We start from the raw sequence: 17,867 nt of genomic DNA on the forward strand, positions 1-17,867 counted from the left end.
CTACTATCCACTTCTCTTCCCCTAGAAAATTCACCTAGATTTGCCTTCTTTTTTTTTTCTGTCCAACTCCAACAAATACGCACTTTTAACTAAGAATAGGCCTTTTTAGAATGGCCCCACACTAGCTTGTCTTCAATATCCATTCTACTTAATGGAATGCTACAAATATGGTCTGCTTCTTCCTTATTAAATTTCTTCTAATAAGCTGCTCATTCCATTCTCCTCTACACTACATCTATTCACTAACTTTTGCATCTTTATCCAAAATTGAAATTGGGAATTGTATGCTAAATGTTGAAGGAGTAGATAGCCATTTTTGTCCCCACACCTTAATGTTGTTTCCATTACCCACCATCCATCCTAGTCCCTCTCTCAATAGGTTCACTGCATTCCATACACTTCTCCATATAAGAGATGGTTTCTGGTCTAGTTTTTCTTCCAACAAAGAGGATGATCTGAAATACTTTTCTCTATAAATCTTAGCTACCGTATTACTTGAATTCTGGATAAATCTCCACCCCTGCTTGACCAGTAAAGCCATGTTAAAACATTCTAAGTCCCTGAACCCAAGTCCACATTTTTCTTTCTGCTTTTCCATCTTCTCCCAACAACACCATTGCACATTGTTTCCTTTTTGTTTGTTCCCCCACCAAAACTTTGCAAGCATTATGTTTTGTTCTTTACATAGACATTTTGGAAGCTTGAACTCACTCACAGTATAAGTTAGTATTGCTTGGAGTACTGCCTTAATCAGAACTTCTTTCCTTGCATCTAACATAAATGTATTTTTCTAGTTATTAAGTTTCTTCCAAACTCTCTCTTTAATGCATCTAAAAGTGTTATACTTTGATCTTCCAACTACAGGAGGTAAATCCAGGTACTTCTCATAGTTGCCTCTTATAACTGCTCCCCGTAACTCCCTTATCCTCTCTTTAACATCCTCCCTCGAATTTTTGTTACTCTCTGATTCATGTATAGAAGGATTGGTCTGTGGTTTGAACTCCTGGCTGTTAGTACTTGCACCCACCCTTCTTTGAAAATTCCTTTCCAGATTGAGTTGGCCACTACTTTATCCAGCCTTTCTTTGGTGAAAGACTCGTCCCCATGCTTGTTACTCCAAGTAAACTTGTCTCATTTCCATCCCAAATCAAATAGTCCCCCCGTCCTCCATCACTTCTCTAAATCTTGCCATTTGTTTTTCTTGTCTCTGTCTTCCACCCCCCACTTCTCATAATGTGCCAAAATTTCATTGAAGTTGCCCACCACACACCAACCATATCTCTCTACAGGTTTTATTAAGCCCAATAGCTTCCAAGATTCTTCCCTCAGGTTGGTCTCTGGTTGCCTATAAAAGCATGTCAGCAACCATTTTTCTTTTTTCCTTCCCTCATTTGTTATCCAATCACTAATGTGCCTATGTGAATAGTTCAAAACCTCCACTTCCATCGAGTGATCCCACAACAACATTAAACCACCCTTCCTTCCAATTGGTTCAACCACGAAACAACCTTCACAATTAAGCCTTCTTTTAATTCTTTCACTCTTACCAGTTCTCAACTTAGTCTCCATAAAAAACACTACATTAGGCCTCTTATCCTTCACCAAATGGCAAAGGTCTTCAACTATATGAGAGTTTTCAAGCCCTCAACAGTTCCAACTAGTGTTTTCATGGTGCTTGGTGGGGCTATTTGACAACCTCCACCATATTATTTGTTTTTTTGCCCACCACTCCATCACAGTATCCTCTTGCTTTTTTACTAACCCTCTCCTCCTTCTCCCGTTCACCATCAGATCTCAACAATCTTTTTAAAGTAGATGTGTCTGATATCGAATCACCTAGCTTACCTTGCTCTCTAGCCCTTCTCTTCCATGCCCCATTTTCTTTTCTTTTACTAAGAGTACCACTCACGCAAAGACTATCACCCCTTCCTTCTAGACTTCCCTTCCTTCCGCTACCTCCTTATCTTTTTTCTTTCTTTCTTTCTTTTTTCTTGACTAATTCCCTTTCTTTTCTATTTTTTCGATCTGCCCTTGTACCTCCCCTTCAATATTTGACTCTTCCCTACTCTCTACCCCCTTATCTCCTCTCTCAGTCTCCTGCATGACTTCCCCAGCCCCACCTTCTTCCCACTGTACCTCCTTTGACTTTTGCACTAAGTCATTGTCTAAACATTCCTCCCCTCTTACTCTATCTTTCACCTCTGCCTATTTCTTATAATCCTAGAATGAACTTCTCAGGCCCTCTTTCTTTTTTGCTCTTATCTCTGCTCTCATCCAAACTCCAAATTGAGCATCTCCCTCCCCATTTCCTTTACATCCTGATTCCCTGTGTATAATACTTCCACAACTAAAATAAAAGTGGGGTAACTTCTCATATTTGATCGGGATCCAATGAGGTTTCCCTTTTATAGTGATAGTCCTCCCTCTCGCCAGAGGTTTTTCCAAGTCTATTTCTGTTAGGACCCTCATATTAAGTCCCCCAATCACATCCATCCTCCTGCATATCAACCTCCATAACTCTGCCAATGGTACCTCCTAAAATCTCCCCTCGTTCCTTATTCATACACACCAAAGGTAACTCATGCATCTGGACCCAGAAGCATTCCCTTCTGAAGTTCATTTTCGATGGTGGTGTGAACCCATCAAATTGCAATATCACAAACAGTTGGTTGTCAAAGAGCCATGGCCTTCCATCTAGTATACGATGCTTATCAACATGGTTTGCAAACACCACTACAAATATGTTTTCTCCCACCTTCTGAAACTTGGCTCTCTTACTAATTCTCCAAACTTTTGTCATTGTCGATTCTATCACTACTTGGCTAATGTTCCTCCCCACCCATACCTTCCCAACCAGACTAAGTTATTCCTTACAGTTCAGATCCTCCATTTTGTCATCCCCAAAATCAATATTCAGAGCTTCTTCTTCCTTTAATCTCAGCTTCTCCCATCTATCATCTATATCATTCATCCTTCTCTGCCTCTAGTTCTCTGTCGTATTCACCGGATTCCTCCACTTCTAGTGACTAACAAAGCCGTTTTGGTGCTCCCCTCTACCTCACAACCACCTCTGAAATTCTGTTAGAATCTTAGTGAACCCCACTTCACCTCATCCTTTCCTGAGAGAAAACAAGAGAGAAGACTCATTAATCTTTGTTCAAGACACTATTTAAGTGATGATTGCAGTATTTTAGGCCGAAAATACTACAACAACTTATGAGGCTCACGTGTAGGCTTGGATAGCTTATGATGCTTGTGGCCTTGTTCAATTGTAGAACTAAAGATGCTACTAAGTTGGACTTGAAGATCACGAATTAAGGCTACGTTTGGATATTGAGATGATATCAAATTATTTGTTAATAGTAATGAAAAAGTAGTGAATTGTTTGTGAATAGTAGTAAAGTAGTCTCACTTAACAAACACAGCCTAAGAATCTATTGGTGGAACATGTTTCGTAGCTAGCCGAAAAATAGTAGTTGGTTTTTTTATTTTTTTGGACATAAGATAATTGAAAGAAATTTATAAACAAAGACAACCTTGTGGGGGAAAGGAGGAAGGGGGAGATGAGAGAGGGAGGCCTTACATTCCGATGGAAGGACTTTTGGGGAAGGTTCACAAGGTTAGAGAGACTGAGAGATTTAGGTCTCATTTGGTTACGCAGTTCAGATGAGATGTTTTGTTGAAAGTTGAATAAAATATTGTTATAATATAATTTTTGTTTTGGGATTTGAAAAAGTTGAATTGTTTATTATATTTTGTGTGGAAGTTTGAAAAAGTTATAATGATTATATGAGATGAAATGAGATAATTTAGTTTTGTGTAACCAAATCAACCCTTAAAAAATTAGAGATGGAAAGAGAGTTTTTGTTTGATCCCAAAATTGAAATTAAGGGAAAATTAGACTTATTATCCTCCCATTAACAAGTGTTTTGCATTTTATACCCTAAATTACTAATTTTCGCCATTTTAATGATTGGGCTCGAATGGTGGAAAGTACTAATCTTGGTTAGGGTGCAAAATATAAAATTTATTTTTGTATCCTTAAAACATTTTATGATATGCATATAGATTCATTCACATCTTATCATATTTAAGTGTATCTCAAGTCATTTAATAATAATAAAAAAATAGCGAGTGTTACAATTTATAATAATGTGGATTAAGGCATAGATATGTCTCTAAAGTATCCACTTGCGACACTAGTGGATAAGTAAAAAGAGGTTCGTTGCTCTCAAAAAGGAAAAAACGAAAAGAAAGAATAATTCATGATGATTCTTTTCTGCGATCACAAAGAAACCTCTTTATTGCATTAATCATATGGTATAATTATCTTTTTAATATTAGCATTGGTTTCTCCAAATTTGTAGCTAAAATTTAACTAAAATGTGATCTTGGCTAATTTATGTAATATATTTCCTATACATCACACATTTTTAAATATTGATAGTTTTCATTAAACAATAAGTTTTCATTGTCTTACATATTATTTTTCAAACATTTCCTAGAATTTCATTTGAGAGTATTTACTCTTATATGGTTTATATGAAGTTCTTGAGTGCATTGCATCAGTGCATTGATCATTAGATGTAGTGTTTGTTTGGGGTTGCGTTTGAAGTGCTAAAAAGTTCTTAAATAACTTTAAAAGTTTTTTAATAGAAAAATTAAGTTGTTTGAGTATTACATACTAAAGTCTTTTTAATCTCAAATAAACTAAAATTTACGTTTAAGGAAAAGTATCAGAATCATTTGAGAAAAATTATCAATTTTAATACTTTTTCTCAAACGTATTTTTCCGTATAATTTAGAATGTAGTTTAAATTTTAAAAAACTATCAATGAGCGAAAATATCCATACAACTTTTAAATTTTTAAGGATATGATCGTAATCTTTAAAAAAAAAATTGTCATTTTTGTCTCATAAAACACTTTTTTAATTTGTTTTTAAACAAATATAATATGCTTACTTTTTAATTTGTTTCTAAACAGTAAATAACTTTTTAATAGTAGAACTTATTATTTAAGTTATAAGTCTTAAAACTATAAGCTAAAATTATAGTTACAAAATTACCATAATCTTATAACTATAAGCTATAAAGTTATAGTAATTAAAGAATATAAGAATAAAATACTCATTTACATAAGTTTCAGTATCCAACAAATTTGCATGGATGAAGTTAAAAACTAGACTAGTTTAGCTAATATTTACATAATCCAATATGAGTTTTTTTTTTTAGTTTTTAGTTTTACATGCCTATATATTATAAAAAAAAAATTTTATTTTCAAGTTAGTGTGTAGAGTGTATCTAATAAAATACATATAAGATATAATTTGATTTAAAAGATAAATTTTAAATTTTAAATATTATTAGAATAAAATAAGAAGTCTGATGTGAGTGCTATAATTATTTATAAAAATATCATATCATACCAACTTAAAAAAAAAAAAAAAAAATAGTTACATACTTTGACTTGAATCTACCAACCACAAAATATATTTTAAAAATAAGTTATGAGACGGCTAAAGATAATTGAAACTTGAAAGTTTAGTGAAAAAAAAAAAAACAAATGTTAGGTGAAGCAGCCGCTGGTTGGGACAAAACAACTTCTGCAAGTAATTTGCTTTAAAACCCTACTCGTAAAGACTGGACAACCTCCCACTTAACACAGACACAACACCACCACCACCACACAAAAAAAAAAAGGGAGCAAACCAGACCAGAGGAGAGGAGGAGACATCTTCCCTTATCTGCAAGGTAAGCTATCTTCTCCAATGGATCCCAACACCCAAATCCATGAAAATCCAGAAATGAAATCCTCTGAAGAACAAAACCCACTGGCGATTGTACCCTCCAAAGACCAGACCACTTCAGCCCCATTTGCCACTGCGTCACTATCTCTTTCTCTCAATACAATCCTCCCCACACCGTTCTCTCTTCAACCCAAAATTTACTCCTTGTTTTCCCACCAACCAAGCAAGGTCAAGGTTCCTACCCAAGCCTCCTCCCTTTCTCACCTCTCTCTCACCGCCACCACCAACTCTCCCTCTCCCTCCAGACTCTCATTCAAGTCCACAGTCTCGGCCAATCCTCTCCAAAACCCTCTCTCTCTTGGTCCTCGCCGCCCCTTTGATCCTTCCAATGGAGCTGGACTTCGACGAGCTGCCATCGTTTGGTTCCGCAATGATCTTCGCGTCCACGACAACGAATGCCTCAACACCGCGAACAACGAGTCCATGTCGGTCTTACCCGTATACTGCTTCGACCCGAGAGATTACGGAAAATCCTCTTCTGGGTTCGACAAGACCGGGCCGTATCGCGCCACATTTTTGATCGAATCGGTCTCTGACCTCAGGAAGAATCTCCAGGCAAAAGGTTCGGATCTGATGGTGAGGATTGGAAAGCCTGAGACAGTTTTGGTCGAATTGGCCAAGGAGGTAGGTGCTGACGCGGTGTATGCGCATAGAGAGGTTTCGCACGATGAGGTTAAGGCGGAGGGGAGGATTGAGGCTGCGATGAAGGAGGAGAATGTGGAGGTTAAGTACTTCTGGGGGAGTACTTTATACCACCTTGACGATTTGCCGTTTAAGCTGGAGGATATGCCAGCTAATTACGGTGGTTTTAGAGAGAAAGTGCAGGGACTGGAGGTGAGAAAAACGATTGAGGCATTGGATCAAGTAAAGGGGCTGCCGGCTCGGGGTGATGTAGAGCCTGGGGATATTCCATCATTGGTGGATTTGGGTCTTAACCCATCTGCGACAATGGCTCAGGTTTGCACTTTCGTTTCTTTTTTATGTAATCTATGTTTTGGTTGCTGTAAATATTCATGTTTTAACATTATGGAGTAATTTCTTTTGAACCTTTTTTTTTTTTAATTTTATTTGGCACCGGGTGTCCCGACTAATCCCGGGGTGCACAGGCAATGAGATAAATAATTCTTCGGAACTTTTTTGATAACATTCTTTCTGTTTGTTTGTGTTTTTTTCAATGTGGATTCTGTGAATTAAGTGGACATGGATAAATGTTTAAGCAGGATATAATGGGAACTATCTTTGCAAAAGAGTGATTACATACACTGGGAATCCAAAGCAGCTTCCTTTTTTCATGTTAATTTTGATGTTTGAATCGATATGGATCTAAACTAGTTTTGAAACCTAGTTGCGCAATGGGGTTTAGAAGGGGCAGACAAAGTACACTCGGAAATATATTAATTTGAAATTTGAGAGGCTTTCTTTGAATGAACTATTCACTAAAGTATAAAGCTTGTATGTCGCTGAGTACAAGGTACTCTCGTTGCTATGGGCCTATGGCCTTATATCCTCCACTGTTTTATTAGTGCCTTGTTCCATTCAGTGTCAACTCCTTTATTTTCTGAATTTCAAAGTTTTACTATGGACCCACTGGCCGAACATGGGGCAGTTCTCAATTTTGAAGTTTGGCTTGTATTTGTGATTAGGGTTTACTGCTTATAATACATGCACTTTGCCCACTATGACGCAACAGTCATCCTGTATAGTATGTGTTTGGGTTGGGCGAGTTTGCATCAAACTCAAAACTTAACCTTTTTCTCCCAATAATTCTTTGCGAGCATATTACATCGTCCATGTTGACCTGTTGTTAAAACTTTCTTTTATCTTAATGTAGTAAATTCTTTTGCTTGGAATGCTTCCATGGACGGCAGACATTATTGTCATGTATGACATGCTGCTGCTAATTTTTCAATAATTATTATACTGACAAGAAAAAATAATTCATTTGTGTTACTGTCATTTACGTCCTGTAGGATGGAAAGCCGGCTGCCAATGCTTCTATGGTGGGAGGTGAGACTGAAGCACTTCAGAGGCTTAACAAATTTGCCGCTGAATGCCAAGCACAGCCACATAAGGGGAAAAGTGATGGCAGCAGCGACAGCATATATGGTGCAAACTTCTCCTGCAAAATTTCTCCATGGCTAGCCATGGGATGCCTCTCTCCCCGCTCAATGTTTGATGAGCTGAAGAAAACAGCTACCAGGTGTGCCTCAGTCTACCTTTCTTTTTAATGACACCATAATTTTATAAATTAATAAGGTCTGTACTCACTGTCTATGATATTATATTATTGCTAGAACTATTTCTGCTTCCTCAAACCGGAATGATGGTGGCTCACCTGATACTGGAAACAACTGGTTGATGTTTGAGTTGTTGTGGAGGGATTTCTTCAGGTAACTAGACTGATCATAAAGCTTGGTTTGCATTAGCACCAGTATCTCATGTTTTTAGGAAGACATGATCATTAATGATATATTTCCGTCACCCTAGAAATCAAGCAGGCTTTATTGAAAGTTGGATCATGTCTGTATAATTTCTCTCAAACATATTGATGTTTTATATCACCGGTTCATTGCAGATTCATTACCAAGAAATACAGTTCAAAACATCTTGAAGCTGCTCCAGTCACAGCTTGTACGGGTGCCTTAGCTTAAACAAGAAAATACAAATGGAAAGGAAAAATTGTTCTAAGATGTTGGTTGCTTGCGCTTCTTTATAATTTTCCAAGATGTAGCTTTTAAATTTTTGGAGTAGCTAGGCTTGTCATTGTAGTCCTTGTTGAACTTTTTTGGCTGCCAAATAAATGGTGAATATGGGAACTTTGCCTTCTAGATTCGGCTTGTTTTGCTCTTTCTAAACATCTTCGATCTTCACGTGCCCCCTTGTGAATTGCAGGTCCTTCTGGTTCTGCCCCTCATTCTATGTTTTCATCTTTAGATTCAAAAGAAAGAGATGGTTCAATCATCAGTGAGTGAATTTTTTGTAACTTTTAGTTTTCACTTCTCACATTTAACTTAGCCGATGGATTGAAGTTGAACCAGACTACCTTAGACACACTTGTTTACATATGCAAGAACTAGCAGCACAGCTGGAAGAAACAATACAAGCTGACGTGGCTTTTTTTGGGGGGAGGAAACCATATTTTTGTTATATATATATATTTTTTTTATGTCAAGGAATCTCTCCAAGGCAGGGGGTCCTTTGGATCCACTCTTGCAGAATAAACTCCGGTCTCATGCACCGCCCCCTCATAAGTTTTATGAATTCTTGATATTGAATGCCAGTATTTTAGTTATGGAGTTTTGCAAGTTCGGTGACCTGTTCTTAAAAGTAAGCCATTTTCAGCTCCATCGGGTATTAGTCACACCACTTTGGCAGCCAATTGGAGAGAGAAAATTTCAGATACAGTTCATCTGACGGTTAATGGGCCTCTTTCGAACTGTTTCCTTGCCCTTATGCATTGGTATTTCTATTTCTTGGCAAGATTTTTAAGTAAAAAATTTTATGTGAATCATTTTTACGTATTCTTTTGCACACTTCATTAATATCAATATCAAGGGAAACTCGCTTATCAGTAGTTGTGGTGTAGGGGACGCAACATCACGTGAAGCTCATGTGCCTGTTTGGTTTTGACACAGCATGTCTTAACGTGATGCTGTTTGGGGTATCCATGCTTTATTTACATATACCTAGGATGCCCACTGTAACAATGGGAAAAATGATGCTGTAATTAAAGAAAAAATTGATGTAACTTCTCATATGATCCCTGAGACTTTGAGGGAAGACAACACGACGAAAATAATCCAAAGAAACATGAAGTACACAGAGGTAAGCCAGGCCCAAAGCCTTGGCCCTCCCAGCTCTGCACCCAACGTCATACGCCTATATACCAAAACAGCAATACACCCTACAGAAGTGGCGAAGAAAACAAGCAAAGAAAAGCTTAGTCCCTCTGCATTCTTGATCCGCAGTGGTTCTCTATATGCGATAAAGTTGTATGCTGTGTCAATAAGCCAAGGAATGCCAATGCCAACGTATATGTTAACTGAATTGCTGCAAACAGAATACAGGGAGAAAAAGCAATTTGAGTAGCTGACAAATTATACACTGCCTTTACATGAGAATTGCATTCTGAATTTAAAGGCTTATAACTTATGGACCCTAGAAAAATATAAAGAGAAGAGACAAATCACTGACCTAGCCTTGTTTGTTTTTGCAGATGCGATGAGATGAGATGACATGAGTTGTGATAAAAGTTGAAAATTGAATAAAATATTATTAGAATATATTTTTTATTATTATTATTATTTTGGGATTTGAAAAAATTGAATTGTTTATTTTATTTTACGTGGAAATTTAGAAAAGTTGTAATGATTAGATGAGATGTGTTGTGAAAATAAACGAGTAATGTTATGGGAGCAACCACAATCTAGATTAGTTCCCCTCTCAGCCGATAATTGAATTACTTGACCTCATTATACACATCATTTCATTTCCTTGAGGTTTCAGAGAAATTATTATTATTATTTTTGTTTGGGGGGTGGGGGGAAGAAAGATAGGCTTCAACTAGACATGTTACCATCTATCCGGGATCTCATGAAAAATGGGGTATAAGTTTCCTTCATCAATTGATTCTCATGAAATGCGTAGTGACAATGATTTGAAATTCCACAGATAATTCTAACCTAGCCAGTAACCATTGATTGTCAACCATGAATAATTCAAGTCTCCTTGCCAGTAACCTAATGATCTTAATATGTAAAAAGGCCCCAAATGGGAACTATGTCTCGAGCAATACCTGCAAGTGATGTTTGCAATGGCAGAGTCTGCTGTAGTCTGACGTTCAGCAGCAATCTTGCTTGCCACTAAATCTGGCCATGAAGTTCCACCTGCTAGTGCTGTAAATGCTATGACATATGCATTTATTCCTAAAGAAAGAGAACAACATAAAAATGGATAAATGCTTTATCATAGGCAAAGTCATATGTATTATCGATCATGCAAAGGGAGATGGGATTTTATTTTCAGAAAGGATGAAAACCTGTGACACAACTTATAAGATCTGTCAGCTGGGTTACAATATAAGCTATCCCACTGATGAAAAGTAGAGAACATATAAATGCGATCCAGCCATGAGCAATATGGTAGGGAGGCACAAAAGCAAACAGAAATCTCCATGGGGCAAGAAGTAACTGCCAGGACATGCTTGCTACTCTGAGATAGACATTGTTGAGTTTTCTTGATTCTTTTCTTTCCAGCTGTTCAAGGAACCAAAATTTTTTAACTGGAAATCAATTATTACACTTGAAAGGTTAAAAATAATTAAACAGAAGCACCAGGTCGCAAATCATTCTGAAATAATTTGCATGATCTGTATCTCTAGTCAGAAATTTAAAATATATACATAAAAAAAATTAGTTGTGGTATTAAACTTTGAAATCAGAGATGTAAGACACCACGCACTCTTATAACATAACAAGGAGATGATTCAAAGGAAGTTGCATTCCAAAAACTACTTTCAGTGATGCTGTTGAACCAGAGAAAAGAAGAGAAACACTGTTGAAACTAAGATGTTCCTTCAAAGCATTCAACATATATACTTACAAAAAAAAAAAAAAAAAAACATTTAACATGTACAGCTTGAAATACAATACCATGAGTGCATCCTCAAATTGCTGTTTCCAAAGTTGGAGAAAATGAGAATCTTTTAAACTGATATTGTCTTGAGTATCTTTGTTGGAGCATTCAGCAGAACCATCATTGACAGAAACTTTTTCGTACACCAGACCTGCATGCATAAACTTTCAGATGGAGAAACCCAATTTTGATTTAGAAGTGCCAGAAAAGAAGTCCCATAAGTTTATGCAACAAAACTGAACACTATACTTCAATCCATCTTTACAGTACCTCCAAGCATTTGGTGTGTATTTCTTTATCATACCCGAGCCCTATGGATTTAATTTAGGATATTTTTTCTTACAAAGTTGACTAATATCTTATAAACAATGATTGATGGTCTTAAATGTCTGTAGGAGCCAATAGGTACCATATTAATTGCTGTTTTATTACGTTGTAAATGCTTAATTGTATTTAGGTGCCAGTTAGGGGGACAAGGATCCTCTCCATTTCAAGTGAAATATGGTATCCATTGAGTATAAAACATGGGCTAATTTGATCATTTCAGTTATCAACATATTGTGAAATGACTAAAATAGCCCATGATTTACAGTAAATGGATACTATCCATCTCATTCTAAATGGAGATAATCCTATTCCCAGTTAGGGTAGTATTAAACGGTCAAACCTGCTATAGAGGTAAGTATTAAAAAACTTGCCAAACTAGGACAATAATTAGACAAGAGAAGCTGTCTGGAAGCCCTAGGAAGCTGTAGGTCTATTTTTATATGATAGAAAAGATTTGCCTAAACTGAAGTCAAGGAAAAAGAGTTTCTAAAGTCCAAAAATCAGAGCACTTTAAGCCTAGGATTACTACCTTTTTATAATTGAAAAGACTAGAGACTTTTAGACATCCAAAAACTGCCAAAATGTCAGCAGCTAACTGAGCTGGCTTTCTCCCCAAAATTGACCATAATAATGACCCGAATTTGCAACCATAATAACTCTCCAAACAAAACCCCCAAACCCTAGAACTATCATCCAAAAATTTAAGGAAAATCATTCCCAAAGCTAGTGCCCTTCACAGCACACATTGTCCTAAGTTTTCGTCAAGAAATCCAAGGAGAAACCATAGGGGAACCTTTTCCAAATGTGATGCAGCCATAGATGAGGAAACAACCTTGAGTTTCCAATGTCATCTTCAATAAAATTCCCGTAAAATCAGTGCACAGGCTTGTGTTGTCTACCATTTTAAACATCTTGACAGCATCTTCTTTCAAGCCTTGAAGGATCCCTAGATACTGCACTCATACTGCAAACTATAAGTTTGACTCAAGGTGAGTTTTAGTAGGCACCCTCCCAAGAATTTCAAAATGCCTACTTTTTTTGAGACCTAATGGGTTATTTATTGTTTATATTATGTCAAAACATCAAATTCTACGGCTAGGGAGCACAAGGGATCAACATTGAGAAGAGGAAACCAAGTGCACAGATGCTATTCTTAGATTTTCCCTTATTACACAGCTGTGAAAACTTTAGGTAAGAACTTTTTCAGGCAGGGTTATGATTTAGTAGTGTGGTTCTATGATAGTTTGGTTATTGAAGGAATAATTTAGTGACTGCGAAGTTTTATACATGATTTCTAAGAATGAAACAAAATGGATTCTTTGTGTTTTCAGTTTAAATTTCTACAAGTTTTCATCATCACATCATACATAGATATTTAGATTTTAAGCTTGATGCATTATTACGTGATATAATCCCTTATATATGTTATCTAAGGGTGGGACTTGGCTACTGCAGAAAGTCCTGCAGCGCAAATGCCCAATAGATGCAGTCGTGTGGACCTTCTTTGGAGGCTGTGATAGGAATTTAAGACCGTAGATTGCCCCCATTTAAGACCGTAGATTGCCTGCCCCCAATGAGTCATCCTTGGAATGTGGAATTTCCTAAGCATTGAGGTGTATATTGGGGTTATAATGGGCAAAACCCCACTAGAACAAGGCCGGCTACATAGCCCAAATGCATACCCACACATGCACACACAAAGACTTCAAGACATTCTAAGACCCTAAATGCTTACTGTCAAGGCATAATATTCCTGACCGTAAGACCCTAAAATGAATTTAAAGCCTAGATAGAGTACACACAAACCATCAACTAGAGGGCACTAAAAGTCACCAAACACCCAAGTGCATGTTTGCTGGGAAATCCTGCATATGCCCCTTGCAGTAACGGATAGCAGCCACAAGTAATCTTTTTAAAGAATATTCAATCACGGTAGGATTGGGAATAAGTAAAAAAAAAGGGTCAGCACACTAAGTTGCATAAAAGGAAGTGAAATGCTCACTTCATAGGAAGCAAATCATACTACAAAGTGTGATGTGATCATCCATTAACAAAAATGTTATTTTCTTCGAAAATACAATGGTCCATTAAAGGAAACCAGATCTGTTTCTACTTACACAAGTGTGAATAACAGACAATGTGTACTTTCCTAGGTTGCGAAGGAAAAATTCATATTTTGTGCAAGCTAGGAGATAAGGTAATTAGATACGACCTTGCCTTTATGGTTTGCAAATAATAAATGATATGATTTTTTCTAATGTTTGCAAGTTATATTGCCACTAATTGGTACCTGTTCTGTAGAAGCCCCCTTTTCTGTATCTTGTATGATGTCAGAAAATACAAGTTTTTATACATGTTTTATGTTGCGTGTTATTGCTATAAACAAGCAACGAGTGATGACCATATCTCAACAATGACCCCACTCATACTGCAATGAGACGGTGTTGGGATTGTTAAGATTGGCAACCTTGAGACAAGGTTTAAATGTGCCTTGGCCACTTAATGAATGAAATAAAACAATGTTTGGAATGTGTGAAATGTTTGGAACCAGATTTTATGATGTTCTTTAAAGGTAAAATGTTCATAATGTTATATCCTCCATGATGTATCTAGTTACCGAGTATTCAATTAACTTTTGTTTATTATGTTTTAAATGTCCAGATGAAGATGAATAACCCTACAGGACAGGGAAGATAGAGTTGAAGTCAATGTTTTTTTTTTTCTGACAAGTGAATCGAAGTCAATACTTAGCAGGGGGTTTTTAATAAGTGCTAGAAGTGCACCAAAGGCTTTATGATTTTATTTTATTTATTTTTTGCATTAAAGAAAGATTTCCTTTATGTTTTTATCGGTGGTAATGTTTTAGCTCATTGGTTAAGTTTCTTATCAAAGATTGCTTAAGTGTTTGATTTACAGAATTTGTAATCTTGGTGCTATGATATGAATGATATGTAGCATTCTATCCTTAAAGGGAAGTGGTTACATTCTTACCACCAAAGGGATGTCATTAACAAAGACTGTCATTATTACTTAATAAAGGGTTTAAGAAATAGGGGTTTTAAATATTAGAGTTTCTTAGCTATAAAATAGGTGGCACATCTGTCTAGAAGGAAATCCTTGTTCAACTAGGATTTCTCAGCTTTCTTGGACTCTTTTTGACCAATCCTAGTAGAACTAGTTTTGGGCCTTGCTTTTTCTTTAGTTCTAGGTCTTAATCTCATTTTTAACACATCTTCAAAGCCCATAAAAATAGACCTCCGAAAATTTAATATGTGTGTGTGTGTGTGTGTGTGTGTGTATCACGAATACAAAAGTTCTAGATTACCCAAGTTGGATGAGACAGATGGGTACCAGTTTCATTTCTTGAATGAATGGAGAAAATATCAACAACGCCCCTGATTTCATCTTCACCAACTTGGTTTATCTCAGAGAGATCATTATAGGCATTGGAATTGTATTCGCATGGAGTCGCTTCTGCCGGCACCCAGTCCTCTGGCCTCTCAGTTCTTTTCCTAGAGAAGCAGAAAATCTCAGACACGCAAATCTAACCAGAGTAGTCACTGAATACATCTGAAAGAATAGAAAGAAATACACGCTAAAATGGAAAACAAGTTTTGCAAACTATGTAGATCAAAAGACACAGCACATACAGAGGAAGAGCCAAGTAGGGCCAGCGCTTGTCTTGAGCATAAGCATGAGTCAGCAGTAGTCCAAATTGCAGTACCGTTAATAAGGCCTCCCACAGGGTAACCACATTTGGAGTCCATACCTACAGCATAATGTAAACCCTTTTCTTTACAGTGTTCTTGGCACGTGTCAGCTAATATAAATACCCATTCAACAGTCTGTGGTCAAAATAAGACTGATTGATCATCATCTCCAAATAGGAACCCAGCTATGAACTCAAAGATCACTAGTTATGAGTTCTTTTGATGATGGGATATGTGAAATCAATATATGGAACTGCATATGCACATATAGCCATTGACCCAAAAATGCATGGGACCATGAATTAAAACCAATCCATCGGATAAAAAAGAATTAAGGGTCTAAATGAGAACATTCATCCAAGGAATTATGTTGTAAACCATAGTTCTGACTCCAGGGAAAAAAATCGTGATGGTGCAAAAGAAGGAGAACATCACTTCAAATTACCTCTAATATTATGTATAACCAAACATAAGCCCAAAAAGACCAAAAGAGCTCCACTAGCCAAACTCCTATATCAGATATCTTTTTCAACTCTCCAGCTTTTGGAACAACAACACACACAGCATGGATGGGAAAAAGGTCAAATGCAGCAGAGCCAACAAGCGTTCCGGGACCCAAACCTACAAATTTTGGGGATTATAAGAATGTCATAGATATGAACTAAAAAAGTATTCATAAAAAGTATTCATCACAAATGTTACACATATATCAAATCAAAATTGAGGAAAATATTTTGCAATTCAATTTGAAAAAGTATGGAAGAGAAATAAATCACATGGTGAAAAGACTGTTCACACTCTGAAGAAGGATGCGTAGAAATATGGTACAGAAAAATAAGACGTCTATTATGCAGCATAAATTTCAAAACCTGAAGAACAGTGTAGTTCAGCAAGTCAATATAAATTCTAGAACTATTTTCTTTTTTTTCATAAGTTTTCTAGAACTATTTTCTTACTTTTACAAAGGAAAGAAATAAATTTATATAGCAAACCTCCTGCGTACAGCTCGCCAATGTTTCTTATGGCATCAATAGTGGCTAATGATATTTGAGGAAAGCTAGTCCCAAAGGCCAGGAGGGCAATGTCTGCAATTGTGTAATTCCACACCTTTTCATATCTGACAATTTCATTGCCAGTAGAAGGATCTATCTTTACAACTTTCCGTGTTTGCTTCACAACATTTTCCATTGAGCGGAAGAAACGAGCAGTTATAGCTGACAACCCAATGAAACAGTAAGCAAGACCAAGAAAATACAGTAAGGTCCTAATACCAGCCCCAAGGTCGGTTTCCCAACGGAATAATAGGTAGGTTTCACATTTTTCAAGCTCAAGAATATTGGAAAGACGAGATATGTTTTCCGCGATATGCTTATGTGCAGAGGCCATCTAAAGAAGCCCCAAATCGCAGCTCAAGCATGCAACATCAATGACCCCAAGACAACAATAAGACGATCTGAAAAACAAAATGGTTAGCTACAAATCAGTAAGAATGACCCTTCATCAAATAATGTCAAGGCAACAGTAATAGAGCACCAGTAGTAGTCCACAACATGGATGATACCAGACCGAGCAAACTAAAGAGTAGTCTACGTTGAAGGTTTTACATTTTCTTTTGTTTTTATAATCTTTTAATAAATAGAAAATCTACTTTAAGAAGCTACTGCTGAAAGCAGTAGGCTCAATATAACCTCTTTGAATAGAAATCTCAATCCAAATTCAATTCCCATAGAATAAATTGACAGATAAATAGATAACCCAAGTTACTGACTCAGTGAACTCTTCAACTAAACCAAATATGCATAATCTAGATCTTTAACATGAAACTTACGTGCATCAACAAGTAGATATTTTTAAAAGCAGTAAAAGATTAAAAACCCGATACTCAATTACACAAAAGCAGTAAAAGATATTTTTAAAAACCCACAATTCGCAGTCGATATTCCACTGAAACCAAACACGTAGATCTCAATTTTAGCTCCAAAGATTAAAAAAAAAAAAAGGATTAATTCAGCATCGAAAGGGAAGAACATTAAAGAGATGACTGGTGTACACACCTCCTAAAGTCTTAAACGGTGAATGAAAGGGCAGCCGGAGAGTCGCCTGCGGAGTAATCAACTGCCGGACGCTGTAAAAAGAACAAAAAATGAGTGTTTCCAGGAGCAGACAATGGAGATTTTGGGGAAATGTAGACTGTATTGTAAGCCTTGTACAGGACAGAGACATGCATGGTTTTCGATCGGTTGTTCAAATTTTTCAAGACAACGGAAAACAAAACAAATATCTGTGTTAATGAGTATCTGTATCATACATTCCTAAACGAGATTGCTAGAAAAGTTGACCAACCTGTGAATGGAACGTCCAGAATCACATGGAAAACCCCATTGTTTT

The 17,867-nt window shown here is 36.6% G+C and overlaps 2 protein-coding genes across 4 annotated transcripts; one reads left to right on the forward strand and one right to left on the reverse strand.

Annotated features, from left to right (window-relative positions):
- Nucleotides 1-5,627: 5,627 nt before the first annotated feature.
- On the forward strand, nt 5,628-8,636 carry LOC121262592 (blue-light photoreceptor PHR2-like). The gene is made up of 4 exons (XM_041165124.1): nt 5,628-6,765; nt 7,779-8,008; nt 8,103-8,198; nt 8,384-8,636. The coding sequence occupies exons 1-4, from the start codon at nt 5,770-5,772 to the stop codon at nt 8,457-8,459; spliced, it is 1,398 nt and encodes a 465-aa protein (XP_041021058.1). The 5' UTR covers nt 5,628-5,769; the 3' UTR covers nt 8,460-8,636.
- An 861-nt stretch (nt 8,637-9,497) lies between these two features.
- LOC121262555 (magnesium/proton exchanger) lies at nt 9,498-17,867 on the reverse strand. 3 transcript variants are annotated; one of them, XM_041165074.1, is made up of 10 exons: nt 17,823-17,867; nt 17,534-17,604; nt 16,472-16,932; nt 15,925-16,100; nt 15,420-15,538; nt 15,121-15,281; nt 11,460-11,593; nt 10,847-11,063; nt 10,604-10,733; nt 9,498-9,858 (listed from the first exon to the last, which is right to left on the reverse strand). In XM_041165074.1, the coding sequence occupies exons 3-10, from the start codon at nt 16,863-16,865 to the stop codon at nt 9,561-9,563; spliced, it is 1,629 nt and encodes a 542-aa protein (XP_041021008.1). In that variant the 5' UTR covers nt 16,866-16,932; nt 17,534-17,604; nt 17,823-17,867; the 3' UTR covers nt 9,498-9,560. The 3 variants fall into 3 exon arrangements, with proteins under 3 accessions (XP_041021008.1, XP_041021009.1, XP_041021010.1); XM_041165075.1 differs by having other exon boundaries at nt 17,788-17,832; XM_041165076.1 differs by lacking the exon at nt 17,823-17,867 and having other exon boundaries at nt 15,121-15,275; nt 17,534-17,774.

The sequence above is a fragment of the Juglans microcarpa x Juglans regia genome, chromosome 4S, assembly GCF_004785595.1.
Source record: "Juglans microcarpa x Juglans regia isolate MS1-56 chromosome 4S, Jm3101_v1.0, whole genome shotgun sequence".
In the NCBI taxonomy this organism is placed as follows: Eukaryota; Viridiplantae; Streptophyta; class Magnoliopsida; order Fagales; family Juglandaceae; genus Juglans; species Juglans microcarpa x Juglans regia.